The following is a 23,810-nucleotide window of genomic DNA, read 5'->3' as shown; positions in this document are numbered from 1 at the left end:
TTGTTGTCTCACCACTATTCACATGTGCACAACGCTGATTATAGGGCAGTCTCGTTTAGTCCAACAGGCCTATGTTGCTTAAATAATTATAAATACAGTTTTTTCCCAACTTTCTATCAACCTTGAATACCCGAATTGGAGTTATGCCTTTCAACCACTAGGGAAAGGCAGAGTGGTGTGGATTTTTTTCAAAGGTTAGTGCAATCCGGCATCCTTGGGACATGGACATCACTCCCAAAAACCAAACATTAACCGTTTTAAAATGTCCACTTCAATGGGGGGGTAGGGACGTCCCAATGATCCCAGATAGCAAGGACCTATTTTCTAACTACAGAGAGGAGGGGCCGGTGAACATGGAATGAAAACCTACTTCGAGTTAAAAGCTGGTTTAAACACCAACGAAATTACGCAGACCAGGACAAAGGTCTAGAGAAGGTTCACAGCATTACCGATCAAGAGGATTTCCCACTTTGACAAAAATAAGAAAGAGACTTTAGTTTGTCCTGGCACGGTTTATGGTAGCCTGTTTAGAAAGGAGAGATGAGTCTCGGATCCTGATTGGAGTTGACAAGCGCGCTCCGCTACTGTATCCAGCCTTTCAACCCCTCTCTCCGAAACCAGGAAATCGTCGAGGTGTGCTTATCTTTATCCTACTTGTGGATCGTAGGCTACCCCTTTGCGGGTAGATACATGTGTATCTCGCCGATATCGTCGTCTTTTATTTAATTGTTTTGCTTTTGAACCGGGCTCAGATCTGAAGCCGAAAAAACTGCATCGGAGTGGATCTCTATTCTCGCCTAACAATGAGGTAAAGCGGGTCAAATCTGATCGATCTGTTCATTGTGTTTATTTTGTTTTGGAACTACAATACAACAGTTTTGTGCGCTTGTAGTGCTCGAGCATGGACGGTGCACGTTTTTGTTTGGAGCCTATCACATGATTTATCATGTAACACCGATAGATCTCGAACTGTTTCGGTAGTCTAGTTTGGACTCAAGATAGACTAAACATGTCATTATTAAAGTGACCGCCAGACTAGACCAACTTGTTTCAATGTAGAATACCTAATACAATGTTTCACTTTGTAGCACAGTTGAATTTTGGAACGGGGCTGAGTGAGAGAAGAATCAGAGAAGTGCAAGCTAGAGCGCTGTGTCTGTCTGGTGTCAGTCAAAAATGTATATGAATCTGTCCCCTTGTCATACAGTAGTAGCCTGTTGCTCTGTCATAGTTGAACATATTGTTTAGTGGCCTAATTCCAGTACATTAGGCCCAGAGGGCATTAGAGCGGGTAACTTGTACTTTACTTGAATGACAATGTGTCCCGTAGTGATTTTAGGTTTATCATGAAATCAAGATTTATTGTGGCCTATTTGGGAAATGGGACTGCTGCTATCTGCAATGGTGCCCTGTGGTTGAGCACTCTGTGTAAGTTAGGCATGTAGCTGTCTGGTCAGCTGGCTTGCCGTATAACACCACGTATCCATGCAAGGTCTCTATTTTTTCCCTCTAGTAGTTGGCCAACCAGGGTTGTACACGGAACCAAATTGCGCCGAGCATGGAACACTCCAGTCTACAAATTCCACATCCTGTTGAAGCTTGTGCAGTTGGCAATTACATGCTTTGAAGCAGACACTGGTTAGGCTTTTCTGGAATGTAATTTTTTTTCTTCTGATTCAAACACAATGGCCCCTCGCAAATGACCTGGGCATATGTACATCTGTATACTCTGACTCTATCCACAAGGTATATTTGTAGTGTTTCCATAACCTGTGCAACAAGTTCTTTATCTTTAACCAATCTTGAATCTCCCACTGCTTTTGTAAAACCTATTTGGGCAAGTAAGGCCTTGTATTGTTTTTAACCTGTTGCTGATCACTTTGATTTACTTTGTTAAAACCAACACTCACCTCTAAGCCTCCTAAATGAATGGGCTCCGGCCCCACCTAAAGAGGTCATGTCATTTACCTTGCTTACATAATGGGTGAGGAATGTAATGTTGTCGRTCACATCAAGTTCATTGTCCTCCAGCATAGTCTACCGTATTTGAATGTTGACACAGAAGTGCAGCCAACTGGTTAAATGTTCCATGGTTTCTCCCAATATAGGTAGGCCTAGCCCTAGATCCTGAGCTGACCCAAATCTAATAAATAGAAACCTCAGTCAATACATCCAAGGCAGTTTGTTACATGTTCTCTGTCCACCCTGGCTTTGCATACATTCTCCCTATAAACATAATAAGCTGACCCTTTCTGGCCCGTTTCCTCCATGTTTTTCTCTGACTGTATGCACACTGACGCACAGGAAATAAATCAGTCTTCATTAATGGCAGCTGGAGGATTCATTGTTATCAAAGTGACGCCTGCTGTGACTCGCTCCAGGTGTCTGGTACTAACTGACTCCCCCCTGGGCTGGGCTAGCATACAGTAGGCCTACACAGGACACCCTTCAGGTGWAAGGTGGTTGTGAAAATGCCACATTTGATCTAACAAGTCATTCCATGCGCTGTGTTGAAACCAAATCAAATTTTATGTCACATGTGCCAAATACAACAGGTGTAGGTAGACCTTACGGTGAAATGCTTACTTACCATGATTGGAGTCAATTTGAATTGAAGGCAGTCCATTTTGGAAGTAAACAGAAATTACAATTCAACAATCGAAAAAAGGGAATTCGTTTGCAATGACTTCTCAGTAAACTGAAAAGTACAAACTTTTTATTTCGAAAGTAAAAACATGTCAGAATTTTAAAATCAAACCACTTCCTGAATTGACTGCCTTCCATTTGAGTTAAGCGCAACACGGTTACTTACACGCAATTGTAAATGATAACGTGTTCTCAACTTGCCTACCTGGTTAAATAAAGGTGAAATAAAGAAAAAAATATATATATACAAAAGTATATGGACACCTCTTCAAATTAGTGGATTTGGCTATATCAGCCACAACCGTTGCTGACAGGTGTATAAGATTGAGCACACAGCCATGCAATCTCCAGACAAACATTGGCAGTCGAATGGCCTTACTGAAGAGCTCAGTGACGTTCAACGTGGCACCGTCATAGGATGCTACTTTTCCAACAAGTCAGTTTGTCAATTTCTGCCCTGCTAGGGATGTAAGTGACTGTAAGTGCTGTTATTGTGAAATGGAAACGTCTAGGAGCAACAACGGCTCAACCGAGAAGTGGTAGTCCACACAAGCTCACAGAACGGGACCGCAGAGTGCTGAAGCGCATAACGTGTAAAAATTGTCTGTCCTCTGTTGCAACATTCACTACCGAGTTCCAAACTGCCTCTGGAAGAACTGTTCGTTGGGAGCTTCATAAAATAGGTTTCCATGGCTGAGCAGCCGCTCACAAGCCTCAGATCACCATGCACAATGCCAAATGTCGGCTGGAGTGGTGGTAAAGCTCGCCACCATTGGACTCAGTGGAAACATGTTCTCTGGAGTGATGAATCACACTTCACCGTCTGGCAGTCCGACGGGCAAATCTGGGTTTTGCGGATCAAATACATTTTATGTCACATGCACCGAATACAGCAGGGGTAGATCTTACAGTTGAATGCTTACTTACAAGCCTTTAACTAACAATGCGTTAAGAAAAAAGTGTTAAGTAAAAAAAAGATTAATAGAAAATAAAAGTAACAAATAATTAAACAGCAGCAGTAAAATGAACAAGTGAGGCTATATACAGGGGGTACAGAGKTAATTTGCAGGGGCATGGGTCAGTTGAGGCAATTGAGGTAATAAGTACATGTAGGTAGAGTTAGTGACTATGCAAAGATTATAAACGGAGAGTAGCAGCAGTGTAAAAGAGGGGTCTGGGTAGCCCTTTGATTAGCTGTTGAGGAGTCTTATGGCTTAGGGGTAGAAGCTGTTAAGAAGCCTTTTGGACCTCGAATTGGTGCACCTTTACCGCTTGCCGTGCGGTAGCAGAGAGAACAGTCTATGACTAGGGTGGCTGGAGTCTATGAATTTTTTGGGCCTTCTTCTGACACCGCCGAGTATATAGGTCCTGGATGGCAGGAAGCTTGGCCCCAGTGTAGTACTGGGCCGTACTCACTACCCTCTGTAGTGCCTTGCGGTCGGAGAATGCTCTCGATGGTGCAGCTGTAGAACCTTTTGACGATCTGAGGACCTATGCCAAATATTTTCAGGACCGCTACCTCCGCCTTTGTGCAAGGAGGAGCACTGCCAGAGCCCTGCAAAATGACCTCCAGCAGGCCACAAATGTGCATGTGTCAGCATATGGTCTCACAAGGGGTCTGAGGATCTCATCTCGGTACTGCTGCTGCTGGGTTGTTGCCCTCCTACGGCCTCCTCCACGTCTCCTGATGTACTGGCCTGTCTCCTGGTAGCGCCTCCATGCTCTGGACACTACGCTGACAGACACGGCAAACCTTCTTGCCACAGCTCGCATTGATGTGCCATCCTGGATGAGCTGCACTACCTGAGCCACTTGTGTGGGTTGTAGACAGCATTCAAAAGTGACCAAAACATCAGCCAGGAAGCATAGGAACTGAGAAGTGGTCTGTGGTCACCACCTGCAGAACCACTCCTTTATTGGGGGTGTCTCGCTAATTGCCTATAATTTCCACCTGTTGTCTATTCCATTTGCACAACAGCATGTGAAATGTATTGTCAATCAGTGTTGCTTCCTAAGTGGACAGTTTGATTTCACAGAAGTGTGATTGACTTGGAGTTACATTGTGTTGTTTAAGTGTTCCCTTCATTTTTTTGAGCAGTGTATATACTGTATGTCTACAAGCAACAGCTCTTGCCAGTTTGACATTTTCCCCTTTCACTCTCTCCACGCTGCGCACATACCTTTTATTTTTTTCTTCAATATTTTAGTCATTTAGCAGACACTCTTATCCAGAGCGACTTACAGGAGCAATTTGGGTTAAATGTCTTGCTCGATTACTGGCCCAACTCTCTTAACCGCTAGGCTACCTGGCGCCTTGTGTGTTTAGAGTAATAGAAGGCTGCTCTCATCAGTTTTTAAAATGTTCCCCTGTCACTCTCCATGCTGAGCACATGTAGTATTGATCTACTTAAAAGCAAGAACACCGATTCTGACTCACCCACAGTCTCCTTTTATTTCTCTCACATCATTCTTTGTCTGCCTGACTGTATTGAAATGAGCTATGGAGGCCAGACTGGAAGGGCTATGGAGGCCAGACTGGAAGGGCTATGGAGGCCAGACTGGAAGGGCTATGGAGGCCAGACTGGAAGGGCTATGGAGGCCAGACTGGAAGGGCTATGGAGGCCAGACTGGAAGGGCTATGGAGGCCAGACTGGAAGGGCTATGGAGGCCAGACTGGAAGGGCTATGGAGGCCAGACTGGAAGGGCTATGGAGGCCAGACTGGAAGGGCTATGGAGGCCAGACTGGAAGGGCTATGGAGGCCAGACTGGAAGCCGGTGGCTAATGTAGACTCACAGGGAGGGTATTCCACTTGCTACCCTCCCCTCCCCCTCTACCATCATCAGTGATCTTTTGACCCTGTGACTCCTGGTTGAGGAGTCAGGAGCTATTATGCCTGGTGTTTGTCTAACTTTGTCTCTGTTTGACACAGTCATTAGTAACATTCATTGCTGTAATCATGTAGTTAAGAATTTTATGGCACAACGTCGTTGTGTATTTGTCATCACTAATCATTTGGTGTATGTTGGTATGGTGATTTTTATGTCTCCGTAAGTAAACTATTTCCTTAATTCCTTTGTTCATGAAAGTACATTCAGGTGGGTTCCCTGTACAAAAATCAATGGGATTCTCCCTCACCACAATGAGAGACCGTGTGGTAGTATTCACCAAAAAATACTTTGCGCATCATTTATACATTAACACTGAATGTCGCTGTGGCCGAGCAATCTGTGCCATGCATTATCACAAGCTCTCCCATTTAACGCTACTGTCCTTTTATGTCAACACCTGATCACCATTCCCCCATAACAATTTACCCCCATCGGTGCTACTTGTTCTAGGGCAAATAAATAGGCCTTTATGTGGGGGCCTGCCTTGGGATTAGAAGCAGTGCACAATGTACAAAACCTTCTATTGTCTCAATAGGGCCAAATCCAGTTTCCTTGGTGGTTGTTGTGGGTTTTCTTCTATTACTAAGCATCTAGATTACAATATCCCCCCCTCTTTGTTCAGAGGTGTTACTCAAATGTATACAGTCTAGGCGTCTGTAGAATGGTGGGTAGGGCATGGTAAACCGGAAGCAACAATAGGGCTTTGTTCATTGCCACTGACAAGAGAATCCTCTACACCCTCCTATAGCATGGTACACTGACGCTGAATCAAACGCACGTGTCATATAATTAGGTACACCTCTCAATTCTATGAAATTGCGCAAATGCCAAACATATCGTAGTGTGTTGGGATAGCACTTAGCTCTGGAGCCTGCAGCCTTGCTTGCTCGGTGCTAGTGGCTATCAGAGGGTCTAATTAGCCGCTACTCCCTCAGGTTTGGGACACTTGTGCATATAGTAGAGGGGCGCGTGAATGAGCAAATGGAGGGTCGAGGGTAAGGGATGATTGGGATTCAGCCTGACACTCCCATATTTACCATTTAAGTTCCTTCCTTCCACCCTAGCTAGTATCCTTCCACACACCCATATCCCTCATTCCCAATGCTCCCAGTTTCTCCTTTTATATCCCATCAGGGAGAAATGTAGTGCTGCAGCTGATCCATATAGATGCTATAGGTCAGGAGGAAAATGTGCTTTCACAGAGCCGCTGTTGTCTCTGGAACAACCGTCATCATATTCTCCTTCTGGTTCCCTGGGCAGCTCCAGGCCTTGGTTGGCTTTGTCCCAACAAGCCCAGGGCATCAGCATAGCTACACAGGGTACAAATTGCACCGTCACTGTGGAGCTGTAGGTGAGCGACTAACCACTAGGCATTGGATACCATAGAATTAGGACCTAGAATAGTCATTTAATAGGATCTCTATGTTGGATACTAAAAGTGGTTGCTGGAGTGGTTGCTGGCCATGGCTGAGACAGGCTGGGTCTTGTTGCAGTAGCCATGGTGTAATGATTTAATGCATGGTCAGCAAAGGCTGCCATTTCCCCTTCCTCCTCTTCTCTTTGTCTCTCCATTCATAAGTCTCTCTTCCTCCTTAGGCAAATATTAATGTCTAGTGATTCACTGTTGTTCTGAATCAGATTGCTAATGGGCACACACACACACACACGCACACACACACAGAGTAGGTTCAGGAGAGTGCCACTCCATAATGTGGCATAATGGGCGTCTGTGGAGAACGGTTTTATAGTGACAGCCATCGCACTCTCTCTGTCATGTCTACTGACTTTCCCCTACAGCCATACATGAGGATGCTGAGAGTGGATTGACTGGATAAAAGCTATATTTTGGTTGGAAGATTTATATTGAGGCTCAAGCGATGCCACTGTGGGTTAAATAGATTGGGCATCAAAAACTATTTCCTGCATGGGTGACATTTTTGTGAATGGTTAGCGAAGCGACTAATCTTGTTTACCGAAACGATCAGCTTTCTGCTATCGCGGGACTGGTTGCCTCTTCAGATCTCCCAGTTGGGTCTCTCTGTCTGATAATATCTATGTTGAATAATTCTAGGTTTTAGTAATTTGGATACCTTTTCAATGGGTAGTGAATTCATGTATCGTCCCTATTGAATGTCCACAATGGGCTGTAACTGTAAAAATGACCACCTCATTCAAAAGGTAGACTTACTGATCCTCGTTCCATTGCTTCATTTTCAAGTAATAAGCATGTTCATGCATGAACTTTAGTGACCACRAGGCAAGTTGAACCGTTTTGAAGACCGCGCATACCATCAAAGAGTAGAACAGCAACATTTGATAGATACATGATTTGATTGTGTACTTAAGATGAAAATGAGACTTCCTGTGTCTTGACCAGCTTTGACCCGTTTTGAGGATAGTGATAATGGAATTTCCACTACTACTACTCAGCATCTATACTGAACAAAAATATGAATGCAACAATTTCACTGAGTTACAGTTCATAAAAGGAAATCAGTCAATTGAAAAACATTTATTAGGCCCTAATCTATGTATTTCACATGAATGGGCAAAGCCATGGGTGGGCGTAGTCCTACCCACTTTTTACATTTTAATTGTATCTTTATTTAACTAGGCAAGTCAGTTAAGAACAAATTGTTATTTTCAATGATGGCCTAGGAACAGTGGGTTAACTGCCTTGTTCAGGGGCAGAATGACTGACTAATTTTTACCTTGTCAGCTCGGGGAGTCGATCTTGCAACCTTTCGGTTACTAGTCCAACGCTCTAACCACTAGGCTACCAGGCCCACCCACTGGGGAGCCAAGCCCAGCCAATCTGAATTATAATTTTTTTTACCCACAAAAGGGATTTATTACAGACAGAAATACTCCTCCGATTCTTCAGCTGTCCGGGTGGCTGGTCTCAGACGATCCATCAGGTGACGAAGCCGTATGTCGAGGTCTTGGGCTGGAGTGGGTACATGTGATGTGGTCTGCGATTGTGAGGCCGGTTGAACGTACTGCCAAATTCTCTAAAATGATGTTGGAGTCGGCTTATGGTAGAGAAATTAACATTAAAATCTCTGGCAACAGCTCTGGTGGACATTCCTGCAGTCAGCATGCCAATGGCACGCTCCCTCAACTTGAGACATCTGTCGCATTTTAGAGTGGCCTTTTATTGTCCCCAGCACAAGGTGCACCTGTGTAATTATCATGCTGTTTAATCAGCTCATTGATATACCACACCTGTCAGGTAGATGGATTATCTTGGCAAAGGAGAAATTCTCACTGACAGGGACTTCCACAATATTTGAGAAGCTTTTTGTGCGTATGGAACATTTCAGGGATCTTTTATTTCAGGTCATGAAACCAACACTTTAAATGTTATATTTTTGTTCAGTGAAATATATAGCTAATGCTAAGTGTCAAGCCAGAGGCATGCAGCACTCACAGACCTCCATAAAAGTGAGTTATCAACTCAATATAGATTCTATCCTTCATCGCTCCCTCTTTTGTGCACGGTGGGCACAGTTTCATACCCATAGCATATTCTCTGGAGATGTGGACATGGTTACATGTCTGGACAACAGATAGGGAGAGGGTGGGGAGTTTCTCTTCATCTCTCAACCCCTAATGAGGGGGATCTTCTCCAAGGGGGTTTGCCTCCTCCCCTGCCTCCTTAGCTTCTCAGGGAGGATACGCTTCGACATGTAAAAGGAATTAAGCGAACGCAGAGAGGAGAGTGATGATTCGATGGTCCAAATAAGGGCATAGTGAGTGCCAGTCACAACCCCCCCACAGCGCTTCAGGAGCTGGAATGCTGCTTTTGCTCCTCGGCCTCTTTCAAGTGGTCAGAGGCCTGGCCCAGACAGCCAGGGAACGTTTCCGCAACGTTGGAGAGACCTATTCCAGAGAAACTCAGGCACCGATGAGTCAGCACACAAAGAATGCTGACGCAAAGAATGCTGAGTGGTTTGAACTTGACTGAGAAAGAGAAAGTGAGAGAGTTGGTGCATAAGAGTTTGAGGCCGAACATAAGAGACAGAGAATGATAGTCCGACACCTTCTGAGAGAGAGAGAGACAGGAAAAAAATATAGCCAGCGTATGTGGCTGACAGGGGAGAGACTAAAGGCAGTAGCCTAAAGTCTGTGTCGCAGCATGCTAGGACCTGTGTGAGGGAGCAGGCACGCGGAAGGGAGGGAGACGGAGAGAAGGATAGAGTTAGGAAAGTTACCAGCAGTAGGCCAAGGATTACCCTTAGGGGCCCTGGTCCTCCTCAATCTTTAGTCTGGGGCTTCAGTAGTCAGCCAATCGCTCCATATGGTTAGCCTCTTACAAATACCTGTACTTCAAGGGGCTGAGGTATGCGATCCATCTTCACAACTGTTTATTTGGATAGCATTAAATTACTTAGGCTGTACGCTGAAGAGGATGCTCTGTGTTGTTGTATTTGAGAGATTAACACTACTTGTTATTCAGTGAAGTTACTGTCTGTGTGTCAGTGTGTGTCAGTGTGTCAGTGTCACTTGGGCCAGAGGTATCACTGAGTCTGTGATGTCACTGACAGCCCTGTAATTGACTGGAGGGTAAATTCATTGAGGACAATACTGTCAGATGACACTGGTAACTTCAACTTTAACTTACATTTTTGAGCCMAAACTAATGCAATTGTTTTGATGTTTTTTGTACATAAACTGGATAAGAGGTCACACGGTTGGTCACCTATGCCCCTGTCGTTTGTGTGTGTGTACTCACCTGGTGGTGCTAGAGAGAGTCCCAGGTTGTGCGCTGTATCTTAGAGAGACAGGACCAGGTTATTTCTACTCTGCTTTTAAGAATGTGTGATATCGGTATCTGCATCATCATCCACAACATGGAACTGTGGTCTATATTTTTATCAAGGCTGAGAGGGCGAGTTAGCGTTGCTTTACTTTTCATTGTTTTAGCTCTCACTTCAAAGGAGATGTTTTKGAAAGCATTTAAAGTGGGCTGAGAGGGAAGAGGACCTATGAGTGAAATAACATTTGTTCACATTTCCAATAGGTGTGAAGTCCTCCTGAGATCTGAATAAACTGAAAAATAAAAAGCTTTTGGAGTAGAGCACCGTTATTGATTTGTATATGACTGTATCTGTGACCAAATTAGAGCGCAATACCGATTTTTGTATTGATCTGTTGATGTGATGTGCTATACTGGACAGTTTGTCTGGCATGAATGACCACAAGGCACAATGGCAGGACATGGCAAGCACTTAACATACTTTTGTATAGATGTGTATGTGGACACCCCTTCAAATTAGTTGATTCAGCTATTTCAGCCACACCGTTGCTGACAGGTGTATAAAATCAGGTACACAGCCATGCAATCTCCATAGACAAACATTGGCAGTAGAATGGCCTTACTGATGAGCTCAATGACTTTCAACATTTTACTGTCATAGGATGCCACCATTCCAACAAGTCAGTTTGTCAGTTTTTGCCCTGCTAGAGCTGCCCCGGTCAACTGTATGTGCTGTTATTGTGAAATGGAAACATCTAGGAGCAACAACGGCTCAGCCGAGAAGTGGTAGTCCACACAAGCTCACAAAACGGGACCGCAGAGTGCTGAAACGCGTATTGTGTAAAAACCATCTGGCCTCGGTTGCAACTAGAGGTCGACCGATTAATCGGAATGGCCGATTTAATTAGGGCCGATTTTCAAGTTTTCATAACAATCGGTAATCGGCATTTTTGGACACGATTGTGGCAGACTACATTGCACTCCACGAGGAGCCTGCATGGCAGCCTGCACTACCTATTACGCGAGTGCAGCAAGAAGCCAAGGTAAGTTGCTAGCTAGCATTAAACCTATCTTATAAAAAAACAATGAATCTTAACATAATCACTAGTTAGCTACACATGGTTGATATTACTAGTTTATCTAGCTTGTCCTGCGTTGCATATAATCGATGCGGTGCCTGTTAATTTCTCATCGAATCAGAGCCTACTTCGCCAAACGTGTGACGATTTAACAAGCGCATTCGCGAAAAAAGCACTGTCGTTGCACCAATGTGTACTTAACCATAAACATCAATAACTTTCTTTAAAATCAATACACAAGTATATATTTTTACACCTGCATATTTAGTTAATATTGCCTGCTAACATGAATTTCTTTTAACTAGGGAAATTGTGTCACWTCTCTTGCCTTCCGTGCAAGCAGTCAGGGTATATGCAGCAGTTTGGGCCGCCTGGCTCGTTGCGAACTGTGTGAAGACCATTTATTCCTAACAAAGACCGTAATTAATTTGCCAGAATTGTACATAATTTTGACATAACATTGAAGGTTGTACAATGTAACAGCAATATTTAGACTTAGGGATGCCATCCATTAGATAAAATACGGAACGGTTCCGTATTTCACTGAAAGAATAAACGTTTTATTTTCGAAATGATCGTTTCCGGATTTGACCTTATTAATGACCTAAGGCTCGTATTTCTGTGTGTTATTATGTTATAATTAAGTCTATGATTTGATATTTGATAGAGCAGTCTGACTGAGCGGTGGTAGGCAGMAGCAGGCTCGTAAGCATTCATTCAAACAGCACTTTCGTGCGTTTGCCAGCAACTCTTCGCTGTGCTTCAAGCATTGAGCTGTTTGACTTCAAGCCTATCAACTCCCGCGATTAGGTTGGTATAACCGATGTGAAATGGCTAGCTAGTTAGCGGGTTGCGTGCTAATAGCRTTTCAATCGGTGACGTCACTCGCTTTGAGACCTTGAAGTAGTTGTTCCCCTTGCTCTGCAAGGGCCGCGGCTTTTGTGGAGCGATGGGTAAAGATGCTTCGAGGGTGGCTGTTGTCGATGTGTTCCTGGTTCGAGGCGAGGAGAGGGACGGAAGCTATACTGTTACACTGGCAATACTAAAGTGCCTATAAGAACATCCAATAGTCAAAGGTATATGAAATACAAATGGTATAGAGAGAAATAGTCCTAATAATTCCTATAATAACTACAACTTAAAACTTCTTACCTGGGAATATTGAAGACTCATGTTAAAAGGAACCACCAGCTTTCATATGTTCTCATGTTCTGAGCAAGGAACTTAAACGTTAGCTTTTTTACATGCACATATTGCACTTTTATTTTCTTCTCCAACACTTTGTTTTTGCATTATTTAAACCAAATTGAACATGTTTCATTATTTATTTGAGGCTAAATTGATTTTATTGATGTATTATATTAAGTTAAAATAAGTGTTCATTCAGTATTGTTGTAATTGTCATTATTAAAAATAAATAAATAAAAATCGGCCGATTTAATCGCTATCGGCTTTTTTTGGTCCGCCAATAATCGGTATCGGCGTTGAAAAATCATAATCGGTCGACCTCTAGTTGCAACAGTCAGTACTGAGTTCTGCCTCTGGAAGCAATGTCAGCACAATAACTGTTTCTTTGGGAGCTTCATAAAATGAGTTTCCATGGCTGAGCAGCCTCACACAAGCCTAAGATCACCATGCGCAATGAATAACTATGCATAGTCACTTTACCCCTTTATGTACAAATTACCTTGACTAACCTGTACCCCCGCACATTGACTCAATACTGGTACCCCCTATATATAGCCTCATTATTGTKTTTATTTAGTAAATATTTTCTTGACTCCATTGTTGGTTAAGGGCGTGTAAGTAAGCATTTCACGGTAAGGTCTACACCTGTTTTATTTGGCGCATTTGACAAATAAAAGTGTTGGCTGGAGTGGTGTAAAGCTCGCTGCCAATGAACTGTGGAGCAGTGGACACACTTTCTCTAGAGTGATGAATCACGCTTCACCATCTGGCAGACCAACGGATGAATCTGGAGTTGGCGGATGCCAGGAGAACGCTACCTGCCTGAATGCAGAGTGCCAACTGTAAAGTTTGGTGGAGGAGGAATAATGGTCTAGGGCTGTGTTTCATTGTTCGTGCTAGGCCCCTTAGTTCAAGTGAAGGAAATCTTAGTGCTACAGCATATTTCCTGTTTCAGCATGACAAGGCCCCCGTGCACAAAGCGAGGTCCAGAAATGGTTTGTCGAGATCGGTGTGGAAGAACTTGACTGGCCTGCACAGAGCGCTGACCTAAACTCCATCAAGCACCTTTGGGATGAATTGGAATGCCGATTGCGAGCCAGGCCTAATCGCCCAACATCAGTCCCCGACCTCACTAGTGCTCTTGTGGCTGAATGGAAGCAAGTCCCTGCAGCAATGTTCCAATATCTATTGGAAAGCCTTCCCAGAAGAGTGGAGGCTGTTATAGCAGCAAAGGRAGGACCAACTCCATATTAATGACCATGATTTTAGAATGCGATGTTCGAGTGTCCACATACTTTTGGTCATCTAGTGTATGCGTGTCCAACATGTTCTGCCAGATTAACAGAGGGATAGAAGGCCAAAGTGGAACAAGTGGAGGGAAATTGTTTAGCGGAGGGGGCTTGAGCCCAAAAAACAGTAGACTGATTTAACTGGTAGCCTAAGTATGAACGCAGAGATGAAGAAGAGGATTGAGGGATTAAGAGGGACGATGGGGGCCAGATGTGGAGACTAAGAGGGGGAGGAAGAAAATAAGGAGTGTGGAGAAGCATGGTGGGATGGCCTGGTAAACAGAGAGGGAGAGCCACTGGACCTGACTGTACTTGTCAGTACAAGCTCTGAGCAAAGCCTTATACAGACATTTCTTAGAGCGTGTGCCCCAGTCGTGCACTGCAGTTTCCTGTTAACCCCTCACTGACTGAGAAACTATAGGCTCCCATTCCGGCTCCAAATGTCAGTGTTGGCTAACTTGGAGTTTCTGTCTTTCTATTTTAATTCTCAGCTAAACTTGGTCTTTGAGTTTGGTTTATTGGTTCTCCTGTAGGCGTTGTCTGTCTGTATTCAGGCCATAAACTTATCTTAATGTTATTATCATAATGTTATCAGTTAGGTTGCTAGGAGCCTATAATTTGTCATCTTGACAGACAGAATATTTTCATAACCTTTGCATGCAAGAGCACTTGGTTATGATTTTAACACGTGCAGTAGCCACAGCTAATGTTTCAAGGGTATGTGAAAATTCCTCAGATTAAGACTGAAAATGACCATTGCCTGGTTGAGTTATTTTAAGGTTCAGCCAGTGACCTATTGGCTTTCACAGTACACTCTCACAGGTTAAATGAACTAGTCAGCTAGTTAACACTTAGCTTAACTACTAGTCTAGACTCTTAGCTAACCTTCAAGGACTGCATTATATGTGTTGTTTGGACACTGTCACAGGAATAGGTTGTTTATGGCATTTATTTTTCATGGTTCATTCAGAAGCTAATGTGTGAAAAACGTGTGTCCATGTAGCATCCTGCCAACCTCTCGGACTCTGTCGACGTATGCACACACATGTAGTCTCAATATCTGTAGATGTATCAATAATTCACTCTTCACTCTGTTCTCCTGAGCCTATGCTTTCTCTCATATTAAAAATGCATCTGTTTCCCAGTCCTTTTCTCTGTACCTTCCCAGTTAGCAGCAGCCCTCACTGCTCTATACCTGGGTGGGTCACGTTCACTGAAAACAAATGTGAGAAAACCTTTTGAAATAGAATATTGGCATACTTGCTGGTTAAGTTCAGCTGGCACCTCTGTTTCTGTGCTTACTGACCACAATCCACGTCTCTCTTTCCTCACACCGTTATGTCCCCAGCCAGGGACATCTTTATTTTATTTTTTCCATCTATTAACTTCTTCACCTATCTTACCTAACAAACATTTGGGTCAACAGTGAGCACATGAGTGTGTAAACTTGAAAGGGTGTGTGTTTGTGTGTGTTTGTGTGTGTGTGTGTTCACTAGTCAGGCTGAGTCAACCCTTATTAGGCATTGCTGGGAGCAAGAGGTGGGCTGTGGCTACAGAGCTGTGTCACAGGAAGTGGGAGATTGTATCACGGGATGGATGGATGGAGGGAGAGGAGGAGTGGGGAAAAGAGATTGATAAATAAAATTAGTCTGCTCTTCCTGGTTCTCTCTCGACTAGACTAGACTTTGGCAAAAAGACCATTGGCTACACATGTACTGCAATGTGAACTTATCATGTCTGGACCGATACCTCCGGAGGTAGTGCAGGGCAGTGTAAACACAACTGTCTCCTTGACACCACTCATACAAGACCAATCAATCAATCAATCAATTTTATTTTATATAGCCCTTCGTACATCAGCTAATATCTCGAAGTGCTGTACAGACACCCAGCCTAAAACCCCAAACAGCTAGTAATGCAGGTGTAGAAGCACGTGCAGGTGTAGAAGCCTAAGAGCTCCAAATAGTTATTGTTCAGCTAAACGTCAGCATTCAGCTACAGCCAGCACGTTTTACTTAAGGATTCAGAAATTATACTGAACAAAAATATAAATGCAACAATTTCAAAGATTTTACTAGGTTACACTTCATATAAAGAAATCAGTCAATTGAAATAAGTTCATTAGGCCCTAATCTATTGATTTTTCTTTTTTTCACATGACCGGGAATCTGTTGGTCACAAGTACCTTAACATAAAAAAWWAAAAAAAATCTGTATCTGGTGTGACCACCATTTGCCTCATGCAGCACGACATGTCTTCTTCACATAGAGTTGATCAGACTATTGATTGTGGTCTGTGGAATGTTGTCCCACTTCTCTTCAATGGGGCCCAATGTCGTGCCATTCATCCGCCGCCAACACCTCATGTTTCAGCATAATGCACGGCTCCATGTTTCAAGGATCTGTACACAGTTCCTGGAAGCTGAACATGACCCAGTTCATCCATGGCCATACTCACCAGACATGTCACCTGTTGAGCATGTTTGGGATGCTCTGGATCAACGTGTACGACAACGTGTTCCAGTTCTTGCCAATATCAAGCAACTTTGCACAGCCATTTCCTGCAGTCAGCATGCCAATTGCATGCTCCCTCAACTTGAGACATCTGTGGCACTTTTTATTCACTCTATTTTATTTAGCTAGCTAGCCTTCTATCTAACGTTTCCTAGCTGTGTAGCCTATATTATAATATGAATGACATCATTCGCTAACATTACTGTACTTTTATATTTGTTTTGGAGGGGTAAACGTGTATTACTGATATGCTAACATTACTTGATCATGAAGCATGTTAGCTTTTAGTTTTCTCTGCTTCCGCACGGAAAGCGGTACCGGAGCATCAAGTCTGACACCAACAGGCTCCTGAACAGCTCCTATCCCCAAGCCATAATACTGCTAAATAGCTATAAAAAAAATGACTACATAGACTATCTGCATTGACCCTCCTATTTTATTTTCATACTGTCTCTATGCACATTCTATACACTCACTCACCACGAYCAACACACACACACACACCGCTCCTCAGACTCATCTCTCGTAGTTGAAATAGGGACTCTGTCACTCACTTACTCAGCCTTGTCTGAAGGTCAGGGACTTCTCCTTTATGTGACTAGGGGAGTGTGTGAGCCTTGATATGAGCCAGAGTATCGGGGTGGCCCTCACTATCTGTCTGTCATTGTCACCATGTCTGGCTCTAGTCAGTAACACTTGTCTGTCAGTGCCACTGCACATAAGCCTACTTGCATAACACTGCAGTCCTCTCCTATAGATTGGTTTGAATTTCCAGTAGTATCTAAAATGTGTTTACTTTCTCTTAAAGACCAGGGGCTGCGAAATGCCAAGGTTTCTATTAGCTGGTACATTTCCCTAAGAACAGGTTGGCCAGTTTGATTGCTTCTTTAATCAGTACAACAGTTTTCAGCTGTGCTAACATAATTGCAAAAGGGTTTTCTAATGATCAATTAGCCTTTTAAAATGATAAACTTGGATTAGCTAACACAATGTGTCATTGGAACACAGGAGTGATGGTTGCTGATAATGGGCCTCTGTACGCCTATGTAGATATTCCATAAAATATCTGCTGTTTCCAGCTACAATAGTCATTTGCAACATTAACAATGTCTACACTGTATTTCTGATCAATTTGGTGTTATTTTAATGGACAAAAATTGTGCTTTTCTTTCAAAAACAAGGACATTTATAATTGACCCCAAACTTTCGAACTGTAATGTACCTCCTTAAATTAGSCATTTAGATTATTATTTACTTCAGCTGGTTTGACTCTTTGTCAATTTTTCTGGTGTTTTGTGGTGGAAAAATAAGCGGGTCGAGTATACATTTTTGTGAAGCTTGCATTCAATTGCCACTCCCTGTTGCACACAAGTTTCCATTCCCCCTGTCACAAGAAGATTCATGKCTGATTTTAAGAGGAAATCTAAAGTAACAATTTTTTGACCAAGTTACACTTCTCAAAAGACTTGGTGGAACAACCCTACTGCATTCCTGCTCTCTCTTTTTCTCCCTCTCTGTGTCTCCTATTTTATCTTTATTTAACTAGGCAAGTCAGTTAAGAACAAATTCTTATTTTCAATGATGCCCTAGGGTTAACTGCCTAGCTCAGAACGACAGATTTTTTTTTTTTTTTTTTACCTTGTCAGCTCGGGGATTCGATCTTGCAAACTTTCGGTTACTAGTCTAACGCTCTAACCACTAGGCTACCTGCTGCCCCGTTGCTCTCTCGTCTGTCTCTCCTACTCTTCCTCCATCGCTTCCCTCACGATGTCTCTCTCTTTCATACATGCACTAACATCTGGTAAAGGCATCTGCATATTCTCACAATATACATGTCAAGGGAGGACCTAAACTTAGACTATACACTCACAGGCATATAAATGGCCTGTTGATTGTGCTGAAGAGACACCATTCAATATGGTGTATTACCTGTTGCTTCCTCCCTTCATTAAGAGTGTATTGAGTTGGCTTGCATCAGTGCTCGGGGGTCCATTGACAGCCATAGTGTGACAGTGGCTGGGTGAGTTTGAACAGAGCAACTGGATGATGGCCTGTATGGACTGGCTCAACTCTCAAGCATGTCTTGTTTATGGCAGCATGTGACCTAGCTCATTTTTATGATTCTTTCTCCCTCTCTTCTCCCCTCCCTCTCTTCCTACCCTGCTGTCCTCCACTATACTTTCCCCTGGTTCCCTCCACCATTATTAGCCCCTCTCCCAACACCATCCCTTCTTCCCTTACTCTTGGCCCCCCTTTCTCTCTCTAGCTCTCTATCTATTCAACTCTAAGCTTTTTTTGCATAATAAATCATTACACTGTCTCTCCTTTAGTGAGTCCAGTATCTGCCAGGCTCGTGCTACGGTGATGATCTACGATGATGGGAATAAGATGTGGCTCCCGGCAGGAACAGGGCCTCAGACCTTCAGCAGGGTCCAGATCTACCACAACCCCTCCACTAACGCCTTCAGAGTGGTGGGACGCAAGATGCAGACAGATCAGCAGGTAGAGTGCGTGTGTGTCTATATGTACAGTATCTATGACAATGGGTTTTAGTCTGTGTGCATGCTTGTTTCACTGATTGTGTGTGTTTGGTCTTGTGTGATGTTGTTCATCATCAACAGCTTCAAACCTCTAGTACCAACAAGCCCGGCCAGCTGGAGAACTGTGAATCAGCCCTTTATCCACCTATGGCCATGTGCAGGCAGGCTAACGCCCACTAACCACCTCTGTGACGCAAGCACAAACACCCTACCTCAGGTTCTATGTGCTGGTTCAAAGAGTTGTGTTCTGTCTCCTGTAGTTCCCCCATCAGGGCCAACAGGCTAGTACAGTCCTGGGTGAGACCTGTCAATACTTACAACTCCTGTACTGTCACAGCTTTAACAATAGAACGAGACAAACAGCACTATATATACTGAACAAATGTATAAACACAACATATAAAGTCTTGGTCCCATGTTTCATGAGCTGAAATAAACGATCCCAGACATTTTCCACATGCACAAAAAAGCTTTTTTCTCTCCAATTCTGTGCACAAATATTTTTACATCCCTGCTAGTGAGCATGTCTCGTTTGCCAAGATAATCCATCCACCTGACAGGAGTGGTAAATCAAGAAGCTGATTAAACAGCATGATCATTACACAGGTGCACCTTGTGCTCGGGACAATAAAATAATTTTGTTCATTTCTCTACCATAAGCCGCCCCGTTGTTTTAGAGAATTTGGCAGTACATCCAACTGGCCTCATTACCGCAGACCACGTGTAACCACAACAGCCTATGATCTCCACGTCCGGCTTCTTCAGTTGTTGGATCGTCTGAGACCAGTCACCCGGACAGCTGATGAAACTGAGTATTTCTGTCTGTAATAAAGCCCTTTTGTGGGGGAAAAACTAATTCCAATTGGTAGCATGCCCTCCAAGGCCCACCCATGACTGCACCCCTGCCCTGTCATGTGAAATCCATAGATCAGGGTCTAATGAATTTATTTAAATTGACTGATTTCCTTATGAACTGTAACTCAGTAAAATAGTTGAAATTGTTGCATGCTGCATTTATATTTTTGTTCAGTATATATATAGTATCTCACCATCCCATCTCTCTTCCCCCTCTCCTGCTCTCTCTCCGTACAATTATTTCTTGAAACATCCAGTCGCCTGAGTGTTTCCCATAGACGTATCTTAAAGTGGATTATGTTTCCTGAGAGGTATTTGGCCAGCTCAACCATTTCCTGTGACAATTAAGGAAGCCTTCCCCCTCTCTCTGAGTATCTCTGTCCCCTCCCTCTGTGTCTGCTTCTTTCTCTCCCTGACTCTTTTGGCGTGGGGAGTTTAGGTGCTCGCTCGCTCCTCCGCTCTGTGGAATTCAGGGGTTTTAAAACAAATAGAGAAACGATGCATCAGCACATTCAAACTGAGTCACTCAAACCCAGAGCACCATGGCCTGTATTGAATCACCAGGCTGGTGCCACCTGCTGGACTGATATAGACCTAGAGTGCATTTCTCTTGTCCAAACTGGATTCCTGTCCTTGATCTGAAAGCACAGGCTGAGTGCAATGTGGAAAAAGCTTTCAATTAGGAAGATGGAAGAGAGGATACCATGCCACATTAGACTGAGATGCACCCTAAACACTAACACTTAGGGTTGGGCGATATATCATGATTACTGGTATGGATCCACATACCGGTATGGATTTTTATCACTGAGTGTTTGTATTAAGGTCTAATATTGCCATTACACATGTAGTTCCTTCCATACAACCTGAGTAAGGACCGTTCACTTCTCTAAAATCTGCAGTTTGTCCATTTCAACTATACAGAGCATCACCTTGTTTCTTGATAAAGAAGTGGGATATGACGTGGATGTCGATTTAAGGCAGCCCCCCCGCACCTCTCTGATTCAGAGGGGTTGGGTTAAATGCAGAAGACACATTTSAGTTGAATGCATTCAGTTGTACAACTGACTATGTGTCCCCCTTTCCCTTATCCATGATATGCCAATGTTGGGAGTGTCTTGACTCCGACCCCCTTCTCTCTAAGGTGGTGATTAACTGTCCGATTGTGAAGGGCCTGAAGTACAATGAGGCCACGCCCAACTTCCACCAGTGGCGAGACGCGCGGCAGGTGTGGGGGCTCAACTTCGGCAGTAAGGAGGATGCCGCCCTCTTCGCCAGCGGAATGGCCCATGCACTGGAGGTGCTCAACTCCCTGGCAGACGCAGGTACTATTAGAATGGATTTTACATGTAGCCTCAACATACATGACAACATGCTTTACAATACCTAAAGGCACAGCACAATCTGAAAAATAATTGAGAGATGCATGTGTGGAAACATGAGCATGACTTGCATCTCACAGCAAGTCATGCTAAGAAAATCTCTTTATCTCCAGGTTACGCTACCCTCCCCCGCCCAGTGTCAAATGGACCCTCCCCAGAGGAGCTGGAACAGCAGCGGAGGTACCAAGTGTGGGATATCCGGGGGGGGAAGTACAGTACACTCACCTTTACTTCCACATTGAGTTGTAATTAAGGGTTAGTACAGGTATCAAGACAAGACAGTTTCATATGACCAGTCCCACTGACACGGTTTTACATAACCACACTGACTCAGAGGATTTGTCAGCATTAGCCTTACGCCGCTTAGCCCTCAGCCAGCCTCTTGAGGTCGGAGGTTGAAAAGCTAAAGAAGGTCAACTCCTCTTTGACATCGAAATCCATCCTTTCCTACCTCTTCCTGTGGACCCCACACTCGCCAAGGATACATCCAGCTTTACCCCTAATCTCATTTAGTCTAATGGGTAATATGACACATTGTGGAGACTCTGGGATAGGCTGGCAAGGTTGTCCGTCAAATGGTGGTAGTAATGGTCACAGATATGATTGTCACGATGGCGCCGACAGAAGGGCGACATCTTACGAGTTCCAAGTCTTTTGCTATATAGTGACTTTTATTGTGTTTCTTTACTTTTCTTGTACAGAAAGTTCATAGTATTATCACATATGACCGCCATGCACTTCTGGAAACCAGATTGACAGTTACTAACCTCGATTTTGACTTCAACTACAAATCAGCTGTTCCACTGTTCATACCGAACCCTATTACCTTTGTTCCATGGGCTACCAAAAATCTCCAGGCCTAGACGCGAGACGAAGTGGAGTCGATTCTATTAGCAAATCTTCAGTCACTTAAGAATAAGAAAAATACTTGAAAGCTGCAATATTATGTCTTATGCACGTAGTACTCGGTGGATTTTCCATGCAGAGTGTTTTTTTCATAAATAACAACTGGTGTGCTGCTTCAAGTGTGAAGGAAATCTCTAGCAATTATTTTTATTTGTTATTATTATTTATTTGACCCCTTTTTCTCCCCAATTAGGAGTTACATATCCAATTGGTAGTTACAGTCTTGTCCCATCTCTGCAACTCCCGTATGGAGTCAGGAGAGGCGAAGGTCGAGAGCCTTGCGTCCTCCGAAACACAACCCCACCAAGTCACACTGCTTGCTTAACCCAGAAGCCAGCCGCACTAATGTGTCAGGGTAAACACCGTACACCTGGTGACCGTGTCAGCATGCATTGCACCCAGCCTGCCACAAGAGCACAATGGGACAAGGACAAGGACAACCCGGCCAGCCAAACCCTCCCCTAACCCAGACAATGCTGGGCCAATTTTGCGCCGCCTCATGGGTCTCCCGACTGTGACACAGCCTGGGATCGAACCAGAATCTGTAGTGACGTAGCTAGCACTGCGATGCAGTGTCTTAGACCACTGCACCACTTGGGAGGCCCTGGAAATCTCTAGCTTTTGCTCACCTGATAGAGATAGACGTTTGCATTTATACATATATACATTTATACATATATGAGGCCACTCTAAAATTAGCAGTTTTGTCACACAACTTAATGCCACAGATGTTTCAAGTTTTGAAGGAGTGTGCAATTGGCATGCTGACTGTAGGAATGTCCACCAGAGCTGTTGCCAGAGAATTGAATATTAATTTCTCTACCATAAGCTGCCTCCCAACATTGTTTTAGAGAATTTGGCAGTACGTCCAATATATGAACAGTAACTCAGTAAAATCTTTTAAATTGATGCATGCTGTGTTTTTATGTTTCTGTTCAGTATAGAATACCTCATGGTAAATTGCAGACCCTTTTATCTAACAAGAGTTTTCATCTGTAATTATCATGGCAGTCTACATCCCTCCACAAGCCAACACCACTCTGGCACTCAATGAACTGTATGGGGCTTTAACACGGGGGGACATAAAACCGTCTTACCTGACTTCTACCAACACGTCTGCTGCTCCAGTAGGAGTGCTAAAACTCTAAACTACTTTTATTCTACCCACATAAGTGCTTACAAGGCCCTCCCCCGTCCTCCCTTCGGAAAATCTTAGCATGACTCCATTCTCCTGCTTCCTGTTTACAAACAAACTCAAACAGGAAGTACCAGTGATTCACTCAATACGGAAGTAGTCGGATGAAGCAGACGCGAGGATACAAGACTGTTTTGCTAGTACAGACTGGGATGTGTTCCGGGATTCATTCGATAGCATTGATGAGTTTACCACAACAGTCACGGGCTTCATCAATAAGTGCATGGGTGATGTCATCCCCACAGTTACTATAAGAACATATCCATACCAAACACCATGGATTACAGGCAATATCCGCGCTGGGCAAGAGCTACTGCTTACAAGGAACGGGACACAGACATAGACACATACAAAAACTCTAACTAACTCAAGGGACGCTAACGGAGTCGGTGCAGCCAGCTGGTTTCTTCATGCATCGCGCCGACAGAAACAAACATCTTTCCGGTAAGAAGAGGGGCGGGGGGGTATGCCTTATGATTAACGAGAAGTGGTGTGATCATCATAACAACACACAGGAACTCAAGTCATTCTGTTCACCTGATCTAGAACTCCTCACAATCAAATGTCGA

The 23,810-nt window shown here is 43.8% G+C and overlaps 1 protein-coding gene across 3 annotated transcripts in view; it reads left to right on the top strand.

The window, feature by feature from the left end:
* Window positions 1-211: 211 nt before the first annotated feature.
* The window catches only part of vaspb (vasodilator stimulated phosphoprotein b), a 34,330-nt gene continuing 10,731 nt past the window's right edge, over window positions 212-23,810 (top strand). The window contains exons 1-4 of one of the 3 annotated variants that reach the window (XM_070438881.1): window positions 212-808; window positions 18,694-18,865; window positions 20,903-21,083; window positions 21,254-21,320. In XM_070438881.1, the coding sequence (XP_070294982.1) occupies window positions 804-808; window positions 18,694-18,865; window positions 20,903-21,083; window positions 21,254-21,320 (425 nt within the window). In that variant the 5' untranslated portion in view covers window positions 212-803. The remainder of the gene's footprint in view (window positions 809-18,693; window positions 18,866-20,902; window positions 21,084-21,253; window positions 21,321-23,810) is intronic. The other 2 variants (XM_070438878.1, XM_023982804.2) reach the window with 2 other exon arrangements.

This window comes from Salvelinus sp. IW2-2015, linkage group LG4p, assembly GCF_002910315.2.
Source record: "Salvelinus sp. IW2-2015 linkage group LG4p, ASM291031v2, whole genome shotgun sequence".
In the NCBI taxonomy this organism is placed as follows: Eukaryota; Metazoa; Chordata; class Actinopteri; order Salmoniformes; family Salmonidae; genus Salvelinus; species Salvelinus sp. IW2-2015.
Note: the sequence above shows the minus strand (reverse complement) of the source record. Positions and strands in the feature narration are given on the sequence as shown.